General features: G+C 30.4%; 1 protein-coding gene across 2 annotated transcripts; it reads right to left on the bottom strand.

Annotated features, from left to right (window-relative positions):
• Positions 1-4465: 4465 nt before the first annotated feature.
• Positions 4466-11706, bottom strand: LOC128890404 (serine/threonine-protein kinase Tao). 2 transcript variants are annotated; one of them, XM_054148857.1, is made up of 9 exons: positions 11015-11706; positions 8750-9882; positions 8333-8682; positions 7982-8227; positions 7647-7874; positions 7315-7554; positions 6981-7238; positions 6642-6898; positions 4466-6396 (listed from the first exon to the last, which is right to left on the bottom strand). In XM_054148857.1, exons 2-9 carry the CDS (start codon positions 9741-9743, stop codon positions 6276-6278), a joined length of 2694 nt encoding a protein of 897 aa, XP_054004832.1. In that variant the 5' UTR covers positions 9744-9882; positions 11015-11706; the 3' UTR covers positions 4466-6275. The 2 variants fall into 2 exon arrangements, with proteins under 2 accessions (XP_054004832.1, XP_054004833.1); XM_054148858.1 differs by lacking the exon at positions 11015-11706 and adding an exon at positions 10527-10546.
• Positions 11707-11786: the final 80 nt, after the last annotated feature.

The raw sequence follows: 11786 nt of genomic DNA, 5'->3' as shown, positions 1-11786 counted from the left end.
CCTTAGCGCGTTTTGATATAATGTGTTTCCATTGTCCATCCAAACACTATATTTATACATGAATGAATACACTTGATCGTTGTATATACGGACGTTCGTGTATTTCTATATTAAAATCTATTGTTCATAATTATGTTTGCACAATGATGTAGACTTGGAATTCTATGATTTGGTATTAACAATTCATTTTTATTTAAGACAACGTTTACAAAAGCTGAGTAATTACATTTTAATGAAAGCTTCAAAGCAAAAATAACTTGTATCTTTTTTCATTGAAACAATTTTTAATTAAAAAAGAAATTGCTTTAAGAAATGGAAGGGTTACAAAGTGCACATAATTAAACATCTTTTCTTTTTATTATCTAATCAATGTATCAAATTTGATCAATCTGAGTTGTTTACTTCAAGCCTTAATTTAATTTGCAAAGAGTATGTTACATTTTCTCTTTTTCAGTCATTAGTTAAAAACACGTACATTAATCAGATTTAAAAATGAAAGTAATTATAATAATTATAAAGATTAATTACAACATGTTATTTGCATTTTATGTTCCATTTCGAAATCAATTTTTTATAAACATACTAATATTTATTAGTTAAATTTTATAAATATATATATAATAAAATAATCGTAATAAAGAATTCTGTTATTATAGATTACTATTCCATATTACAGAAAAGTGTTTTACGTGAGCATATTATTTACTTCAACTTTCTAATCATTCATTGATACATTTAATGCTCAATATAATCTAAAAACACTTCATCATTGCTTAAACTTTTACAATATTATTGTAAGATTAATTTTTATTCCTATTTAACACTATCATGTTTGGAAGCTAGAATTATCTTACTGATAATGAAATACATCGTTTTTTTTAACCATGTACATACATATGGAGCCAGTGAAGTGAGGGACGATTATTATATGATCTACAACGCTCATTTTATTAAAAGTTATTGCATTAATGTACATATATGTAATGTACATCGTACGACGTTTTATATCATACAATCAAAATTTCATTTCTTTTTTTTGACACACTTAACAATCGTGATTTGTATCAGCATTGACTTTAAAATAGAAAAAGTAAAAAATGAAGTCAAATTTGAATTATAGCGAATATTTCTCTATAAACATTTTAAGAATTACGCATTATTTGAGGACGCATATGCTCGATAATATTGAAAATAGAAAGCATCTTCAGAACACAGAAATAAATATCGACGAAATCTTTTTACGATTATTTACAGTATACAAGTATATGTACAAGATGTAGGCAAACATATTTTCTTCGTAAAAAAAAAAAAAATAAGTCAGAATAAAATTCTCTGTCAAAATAATAATTTTGTGATTGAATCACTCTATGCCAAGTGACTATGATACACACCTCACTGTTAATTGTAACACAATTTGTAAATCATACTGCTTCAAGGGAAAGTGTATATTTTAAATTATTCTTTTAATTAACTTGCAAAATTCTTGTGGATTAAAACTCTATTAAAAATTGGCATTCGTATAGTATATCAAATGATACTGCAAATATATTATAGACATACATACATGTTCATTAAATGTAAGATAAAACAATTTGACTTAATATAATACTAGAAGAAGTTTAGTTCATTATTAAGTGGAAGGCAGACAGACGTTCTACCACTGTTCCATTAATATCCATAATTATATAAAAAACTTTTAAAGTTACATTATCAACTTTGCATACAGTTTTATTTTTCTATTCACATAAAACATGTGCAAGTATTGCCACAAAATCTCTCATAAATCTCCGTCTATGCGTGCTCTGAAGTGTTTTCTTACTTTTTATAATTTGATCAATGTTAGTTTTTGTGAACAGTGATCATATTATTTATATTATACATATTATACTGTAGATTTTCCTCATTAGAAAACAGCACTACTTCAAACGAAAATTATTAATTTATCTACTTCAAACGAAAAGTTATATCTACAGTATATGTATATTAGTATATTCGCCAGTACATTTGTTACTCAATGAGAGTAATATTTTCGTTACTGTCTGACAATGTGAACAAAAAATAATGCTTTGCTTGATAAAAGTGAATATACTGCAGAGAAAATTTCTAAAAAAATACTGAAATCACACATGGATGGAAATAAGTGAGAAATAAGCTGATCAAATAATCATAAGGTATTGATTAGTAGTTGACATGCCATGCCTACGATTAATTGGCTAGCTTATATATCACGTTTCAAATTCAAATTATCAAGTTAAGAGACATAGCTTTGGAGAATTCAATAAATTCTATGATATTAAATTCTAGACATCGTAACAATTAAGATTCAATTTCAAAACTTACACATAGAGAATCAATATTTACAAAATGCTAGCAACAGCGAAAAGTAATGTTCTAAATTAATGTTCAGCAATTTGTGATAATAATCACATATGGTCAACAGTTGCGTTTTTCTTATTTTTTTGTTTTCGTATATATATGTACAATTAGACTTATAGAGAAGTCGCGCCACATTTACGAAGTAAATACAAAATTCCACAATTGGTATTGTGCTGAATTTTTCAGCAACAATTTGAAGAAGATTGACAAAATCATTACTTGCAATATCTATTTATTACAGGACTTGGACAATAAGTAAATTTACTTCTAATATATCTGCTACTTATTTTGTGTATCTGCTTGTTTCATATAAAGTTTTGAAATATAATTTATTTCATCTTTAAAAACAGAAATTCCATCTACCAATTACTTGTCGTATACTAAAATATATATGTTTCTTATATTGTAATATTATTGACTTCTTATATTTAAATGAAATTGAAAATGTCATTTACTTATATTTTTGGAATCTAATATGAAAACTTGTAGTTTGTATTACGTATAATTCTTAAGTATTATACATTAGTCTTTGTATGCAATCCATAAATTTTTAGATGTATATTATTAAAATATTGACTGTATCATAGAAAACGTTCCATAGTATTTACTAGGCCAACGAAAATACTGCAAAATCTTATACATTACGATCGAATTTAATACACTTTTCAAGTTAAAAAACGATAACATTTACATCTTCTAAAAGCTACAAAACTTGGCAACAGTAATACAAAATTTGTTATTATGATATTAGCTTGAGATGTGCAAAATATTTTCATAATAACTACATTTTAAATGTAATTTTCACAGTCTAAAATATATGAATCTTAATTTAAATAATATGTAAATCAAGAATTCGATTTTTTAAAGAATTTTATAGAATGACTTTGCAGATTCATATGCAAACATTCATTGTACTTAAAAATTTCTTCTCATGCATTATTTACGAGAATATTCTTAAACATGTGTATCAACCACACTACTATACATACAATATAATTATGTATTTAAAATTAGCTATGTCATTAAATTTAAACAAAAAGTCCATTTTGTTATGATAATTCTCTGTAAATTTATAATTATTTTATAAAATGGTATATGGATTGCAAGCAGACTAAGATTAAAAATTTGTGGCTTACTTTGTTTAATTATACTATAATTTAGAATGTAGCACGAAGGTCTCTATTAGTCTACATTGTTTAGTATCAATTATAGTAATTCGCTAAGAGTATCTATTGAATTCATACATCTTTCTAAAAGTACAATCTAAGGAAGAATTTAAATGTAGTACACACATGTAATTCTACAGGCTTCTTCGCAGTTAGTTACTACATTGTTTTCTGGTATATAATATGTGTATATATTTACATATCGTATTATTACAAAAAAAATGTTTCAGTTGATTGTGACCATCTTCATTTAAATAGTTTTAAACACATAATTACAGAAATGTTTCCTTTTTTATATCAGCTTTTATAATTGTAATTGCTGTAATTGAACACATTTAAAATTGTTTTTTTAATATACTCTGTTTATTGTGAATTTTGATTTTATTTTATTAAATCATCATCAGTAGATAATGTTATTGTACATAAGAAAAACTGGAATGTGAGCTACATTATGTAAATAATGTTAAGGTGTATTACAAAGATATTTCCTGAGATTTATCTGAATGTTTTTAATTCCACAAAGTAATTTTTAAAAGGACAAGTATGTAATTGAAGGTAGTTTTTCTGCTATTTTCAAATTAAAGCTTTTTACTACATTTACTATATTACATAATTATTTTGTTATTTCCACATGGAAGAAATATACTAAGATATATTTAACTTAACTTATTATGTATTATACAAATTGATACATTTATGTAAAGATATCAATTTTTATTGCATTAAAACATCGAGTAGATAACTATATATTATATGTTACATAGTAGAAATTTTCTAAAAAAAAAAAATATGTAATTGTCAACGAAAACATTTTGAATCTAACACAAACAGTTACATATTGAAATATTATTTTCGTTAATCATATTTTAAGGAAGATATCGTTAACGTCGTTATAAAAAGTTAAATATCAATAAGAAGAACAGTCACAATCTGATTTCAAATTTAATACTTCATAGCGAAGATGAATATATATAAAACGGAAAAGTACATGGAAATGTATTAAATGAAAAAAGAAAGAAAGAAACAAATTAGATACTACATTATAAGAGTACAACATTGGGATGTGTACTGGATGGAAACTTCAGATAATCACAACAGAATATAACTGAAATGATAGTATCAGCAGAATAATAATAATGCTATATTATAACCTTTCTAATAAATAGTGAAGTTAGAAGTACCATACTGATACCTGCAAAATTATTAACATAAAAGATTTGTGGTATACTGGAAGCAACATTCAGACTAGAATAATGTTTGCAGATTCATTTTGGCAAGTTAAGGTAATGGTATGTATAAATTTCTGATTTATGACGAGCAAAATCAAATGAGTCCTTGAATGCAATAATAAAATACTTTTCTTTAAACAATTTTTTAATCTATAATTTAAAATCACAATACATAAATAACAATGGCATTTGTTTTATTCATTACCTGTATTTTGAACAAATGCATGACTTAAACTGAGATGTGTGCTAAATATAGTAAATATTTATAGGATGATACTGCTTTTATTAAATACTAAGTTGTTGAAATTGTATCTTTAAAGATCAATCTATTAGAACATAGGAAACAAATAAAATCAATTCTACACATGTTTTACATTTTTCTTACAAATTTAATACAAGAAACATTTTTGTTTCATGTTTATCAGAGTATTTACTATTTCAAAAGTATATACCAATTTCTCGATTAAAAAAATGTTAGATGAAGATCAATGTTGAAAGGAATTTGAAATGTACACTGTCATATTTTGGTAATTCAACAATAATTTTATTATTAATTTAATTTTTGATATTGACATTCCTTCTTAATAATGTAAAACAAATTGTATAAAATAGTAAAAAAGTGTTTTTCAATTTTAGAATTTAATCTCTCATTGAAATAACGAATATTCACTAATATGAATGTAATATCATAACTATAACATAGGATACTGTAGATAAATTTTCATTAGTTTGTCGTTTTGTAAATTTAATGATTGCATTAAGAATGCAATTAAATAAATAGATCGACTCACTTAGCTTTTGTTGTATCAGACTAAGTGTTACTGAAAGCTTGAAATAAGACTTAGAAGGTCAACACATGCAATTATCGATAAGATCAATTAATACTAAACCTTCGATAGGTTAGAATCTTACCGAAAATATTGTTCCGCGTTGCTCTTATTTCAAATCTTCAATCAGTCAAAATCAAACATATAATTCAAGCATTATGATTATACTGTTTTTTTTTTTTTATTATAATTGCAAGATAGTGATAAATAAATGTATCTAAACATTTTCTGTAATCGCATATAAAATTTTCCGTATGCTATAATAGCTGACTTACTTTAAGCCCAAGAACGTTAAGACTCATTTTGTTCAGTATAGTAGATAAGACTGATACTTAAAAGGTTTATCTTCTTTACTTCTATTTACTTCACAAGGTATTTGGATATGGTTAATAAATATTACAACGTTGCAAAAAGCATCTAAGTTCTTCTTCAATATGAAGCTCTCTTTCCAGATAGATCACGTTGACATATTTTGATAATTAAAAAATATGCTGTTACATTAATTTCAGTCCAATACACATTCCCAACCCTAACAAACCTCTTAGGTTTGAATCAATGCACGAAACGAGCCAACTTCTGCTATGTATGTAAGTCATTGAATTAAACGTCGGTAGACTCATTATGCACTCACTACAGGCAAACGTACATACATACATATTCTATTATTATGATTAAAATTAAAGACTATTAGGGGGGAAGGATGTAGAACTATTACTGTGAGCCAGACTTAACATTGAGCCACTAAGGCTTTCATCGTCTGGGTAAGATTCTTTTGATGCCTCAGCTATCGCCAGAGCACTGCAATAATTTTAAAAAGAATGTATATAGGTATGGCTACAATAACACGTTCTTAAATTATTAAATGTATCTTTATATTTTTGTAAAATGTGGTAAAATTTTGTAATGACCAGCTTAGCGTAATTGTAGCTTTAAATGATTAAAAAATATAATTATGAAGGGAACACAATCGAAACAGTTATTTCCTTTCGCAGGTGATTTCAAAATTACGTTCATGCAAAAAGTACGGATCACAAATTACATACCTGAATCCTATTCTTGCACTTTCCTCGTCAAATTGTTGTAATTCACGTTCCTGTCTTTCATGTAGTAGACGTATCCGTTCACTACGTTCTCGCAGAAATTCCTGAGTTTCAACTTCCATTTTTTGTTCAAGCAAAGCTCGCCTGACTGATACTCGATCTTCTAATTCGCGACGTTCCCGATTTCTTTGCGCCTCAGCTTGCATTTTGTTCTTAGATTGATATGCCATTAGAATTTCTAGTTCGTAATTCAATCTTTCCTATAAACATACAAGGAAATAATCATATTACAATACTTGTTTAGTATTTTATCACTTTAAATAATATCGCAGAATATCTTACCTTAAGATTATGACATTCAACTTCTTGCGATTCATCTAAACGTATACTTTGTTTTTGAAGCATTTCGGCAATACTTTGTTCGTACTGGTCACCTAACAAAGCTAACTTTCTTCTTTGCTCCTCTTTTAATTTTTTAATAACCGCCTTTTGTTCTTCTTTTACTGTGGTTTGTAATATTTGAGCTTTCAATGCCTTATATTGCAGTGTTTGTATTTTACACGTCTCTCTAAATTGTTTTCGAATCTGCATTTCCTTTTGCTAAAGTTAGAAATATACAAAAATGTACTTTACTCGTGTTTTGAAACTAATTATGAAATTTGAATATATTCCTTACTTTGAGACTCTTCGGTTGTTGCTTGAGCTCCAATGCGTGTTTCTTACGCAAATCGCGCTCCGCCCTATTCATATAATCTTGTTGATTAGAAAGTTCAGTCGTGTGTTGCCGATGAACTTGATCTTCTCGAAGAGCATGAACAGCTCTTTGTTGTCTATACTCTAGTTCTTGTGTCTTTTCATGATGACGTAACAACATAGCATGTGCTTGCTCTAATTGCTGTTGCCTCTTATTTAATTCCTATTCATAAAAGTACATTGTAAGAAGAATATCTCCTTTCATAAACATAAGTAAACAAATTTACTGTGAAACAGAAGAAAAAATATACTAACTTCTCGAAGTAGTTCTTGCTCCAAACTATGAAAAATAAGCAACTTTTTTCTGCGGAATTTACGAATTTCTAAATCGAGATATTCTCTTTGCCCTCTTGCAAGTCGTTGTTCTTCTTGCGCTTCCATCTGTCGTAAATTATGTTTTTGAGTTTGAAGTGTAGCATCTCGTTGTCGTTTTGGAGTAACTTCATCTTGAGACAATTCTTTTTTCCATCTCTCTTTATAAGCCTTATAACATAAAAAGTCTTCAATTATTAAAGTTTATTATACAAAATTTGAAAATATATGTTTTTATTTATTTCAATAAAGTGTTAATATCGTATTAATTTCCTTACTTTGTACTGTTTCTTTTGCTGTGCTTCTAATGCTTTCCGATCAGCCTCTTGTCTACTTGTAATTTCTTTTTGAAGCTTCTTTTCCGCATTTTGGTTTTGTTTAAGTTTACGCTCTAATTCTTGCAAATGCCTTAATTGAAGTTTCTCCAATTCTTTACTAAATTGTTGCAAAAGAGTTTCATATTCTTTGTCTAGTAATTGTTTATGCGATTCCATTTCCATTTTACAACGCTCTTCTAATTTCACCTGTTTAAATAACGTAAAATATAGATGATGTAATTAATTATAATGAAGCCTGTACAATTGTTTAATAAGTTAATAGTTTAAAAAAAATAGTAAATAAAAACTTACCAAAGCACCTTGATGTTCTCGTCTCATTCTTTTGTATCCACTCATTTGTTCATGCATTTCTTCTTGCATATGTTCTTTTTGTTGCTTAGTCACAATCGATGTCGTCCTAATTGTTGCAAAGTTATTGGCACCGTGTTCAAGAAGGTTGGCAGTAACACCACCTGCTGATATTTTATGCCGATTTCGTACAGATCCAGTGGAATAATCATTTGCATCAGCGTTTGGCAGTGGCAGGCTGTTAGTGGAGGAACTTTGAGAACTTGCAGAAACACCCATCGAATGAATCGAATGCTCAGAGGTAATTGAATTACTCTTGCTACTGTCACCACCTGTTTGTTCATCAGGTGTATCTGTAAAAAAATAAATAAAAATATAAATCAATGAACACAAATTATAACACAAAACTAAATAACATACCATCAGCATCACCAACTGTACTTTCAGTCTCGCAAGCGTCGATCATTAGTATCTTCTTCATTTTCCGATAATTCAAATTATCCAATTCCCTCACAGCAGCTTTTGTTCTCTGAATTAAATCTATCAAAACTTGAGGAGAAGGTGTTCTGGTGACAAATTGATGCGATAACAATCTACCAGAGGCTGGCCTTTCTGTTGGACTTTTGGTAAGACAGACTTCAACAAAGTGACGAAAAACGTCTGACCAATCTGGCGAATTCAGAGTTGGAGTATCATTCTGAGCAATATGATACAGAGCACTCATAGCATTCATGTTAAAATACGGTGGCTTCCGCTCTGCTAATTCAATACACGTTATTCCCAAAGACCATACATCTACTTTTCCATCATACTGGCCTTCATCCATAGCTAATATCACTTCTGGTGCCATCCAGTAAGGAGTTCCTACAAAGCTATTTGCTGGACATTTTATACTGGCAGATCCAAAATCTGCTAATTTTACCGTTCCATTCTCGGTAAGTAAAATATTTCCTGCCTTTACATCTCGGTGAATTCTTCCAAGATTATGAAGGTAATGCAAACCGCGTAGCACACCTTCGCAAATTGCGGCTATCTCGTCTTCTTTTAAAGGTCTTTTATGAACTTCGATAATATCTGATGCAGATCCAAGGCAATATTCCATTACCAGCCAAGCAGTGTGGTCCCTGAGATAACAACCTTTATACTCTATCGTATTAGGGTGATGTAGTTGCCTAAGAAATCGAATTTCCTTCAAGATATCTTGCCATTTTTCGACAGTTTGCTTCCCCAAGTACGACATTTTCTTGATGGCAACAATTTCTTTGGTAACCAAGCATCGTGCATAGTAAACAGCTCCAAAACTGCCATGCCCGATTTCGCGCAAGTCCTCAAATATTTTCTCCGGATCATTTTTCTCAAATAATTCAGCGATCTCTGGGTCCTTAAGGCTACCAGGCCTTGGAACAGCTGGCATAGTAAAGGTGTTAATAACTAAATGGCCGAGGCCTATTTCAGACACCGTTAGACGTCTTCCAAGCCTTTCAATCTTCTACTTGAAATTTTATGATCTTGCTTAATCCTTTGTCAGTCCATTCCAAAATTTAACATTCTATCTGCGAAAAAAATGTGAATTACAAATTTGAACTTAATAAATTAAATATCATATTTTTCTAAACTTTATTTGCAACAGATATAAAATATTTCCTTGTCTAATTTAAAATAACAATTAATGCTTATGAGTTGGTTTAAATTAAATAAGCAGGTAGTTAGTACAAGTAATATTATTTGGAATAATATGTATCAGGATCTGTGGTTTAGGGCAGCTTTAATAAATGAAATTATAATCTAGAACAGTATAGAAATTAGACTTGAAGAGGTGAGAATGAAGTCAAAATTATATAAAATTGAATGTGGATTGACATATAAACTGTACGATCAGTTACAAAGTACATTTTAGATATTTGTTTAAATATTAATAAAGCTGTGACATCTGTGTATGTATCAGGATCAACAAGCCAATTAAGACTCATTTAAACTTGTACAAATAAGAATCCAATAAGATGAAATTATTACGAGTTTTAGCCTGTCGAGAACAAAATAAAAAGTATACAAAAATGAACGATGAACGAAAAACAGTATAGAGAGGGTTAACAATTACTGTATAATTGCTCTAAATTATAAATTTGCATGCTGAGGAAGACTTAAAGTAAAGGTCGAGACGTACATTACTCCGAATAATAACGCTTCTATCGACTACCTGCGTATTTAATTCGGTCCTGAAGCAATTAAAACGAGCCTGACACTTATCACGCGGTCCTCGATACGAATCACACCATTCCACCCGTCGAGAAACTCATCTGACTCGAATAAATATCGTATGTTTTTAACAGGGACATCCGCGGTGAACATCAAAACGTACGTTATCGGTGCCAGTGTCGAGCCATTAAACGACAAGTATTTTTGCGAGAGAAAGAGAAATAATCGTGGAATCGGGGTTGGTAAGCAAAGAAGGCGGTCGAGTGAAATTCGCAGGAGGTAGAAAATGCGGGCGTAAGGAGGGTTGGGTCTCTGACTCGAAGCAATCGCGTCAGATTGGTCCCGCAAATACGGCAGAGGAACATCGTCGCTGTAGCCGAAAACGGTCGCCGTGTTTGGTAGGGGCGTGCAACATCGCGATCGTATCCCGGTGTATCAACTGAAATTTATCGGGGAGCTCCGGCGAAGAGGAAAAAAAATGATATTCACCTCCAAAATGGCGAGGGAGCAGGTACGGAAGCATGCGCGCAGCTCCGTGCACTCTCTTCAGGCGGAGCACCTCTTTTTCCTGAACTTGGCCGATCCTTCGAGCATATTAAGATCCGAGGATCCCTCACGATTTTTCGTTCGTGCGAACGCACCGCACCCCGGAAAAGTACACGCCTCGTACGTGTCACGCACGTACGCACACACGCGCGAGACGCGACAATCCGCGGCAACGCAACAATACGGCACCCACCGTCAGCCCCAGACACACGAAAATTCGCAAACTTTTTGACGCCTTTTCGCCTGGCCTGGGTGTACTCTACGGCAGGCGACGTTCTCCGTCGATTACGAGTGGCGCTATGTGGTCAAGTTCCGAACTGACAACTATTACCACCCGATAACTACGAGTTATTTCTTTACCAGTCGCGTTTCGACTGGTTTCAACTTGAAACTTTCAACTAAACGAAATCATTCAAACAGTATGAACGAGTTGTAATTATCTTTATAAAACGATGTCGTTATTGTTTCACATCCCTTAACCCTTTTGACCTTAATGGGACAGGAATGTTCCAGTATCCTGTTGGCCAGATTACTTTTGAAATTCACAGGAACATTAAAAAAAAATGAACATCATTTCTAAAAGAGAAACGAATAAAATTCAAGTAGAAAACAGCCAGGTCGAAAGAGTTAACACTATTTTTTTTAATTGAAGCGTCTATTAAAACTAATAATATTCATATATCATTGAAAATAGAAGTAAATGAATTTATTTAGA

This window comes from Hylaeus anthracinus, unplaced genomic scaffold (genome assembly GCF_026225885.1).
Source record: "Hylaeus anthracinus isolate JK02 unplaced genomic scaffold, UHH_iyHylAnth1.0_haploid 12000, whole genome shotgun sequence".
In the NCBI taxonomy this organism is placed as follows: Eukaryota; Metazoa; Arthropoda; class Insecta; order Hymenoptera; family Colletidae; genus Hylaeus; species Hylaeus anthracinus.
The sequence above is the reverse complement of the archived record's forward strand: the minus strand, read 5'-3'. Positions and strand labels throughout refer to the sequence as shown.

Excerpts from the sequence above, each read along its gene's own strand:
- LOC128890404 (XM_054148857.1), bottom strand. The coding sequence starts at position 9,743 with ATGCCAGCTGTTCCAAGGCCTGGTAGCCTTAAGGACCCAGAGATCGCT. Across the intron at positions 7,875-7,981 it reads AGCAAAAGAAACAGTACAAA|GCTTATAAAGAGAGATGGAA; the intron begins GTAAGGAAATTA and ends TTATGTTATAAG. Across the intron at positions 7,555-7,646 it reads AGCAAGAACTACTTCGAGAA|GAATTAAATAAGAGGCAACA; the intron begins GTTAGTATATTT and ends TTTTATGAATAG.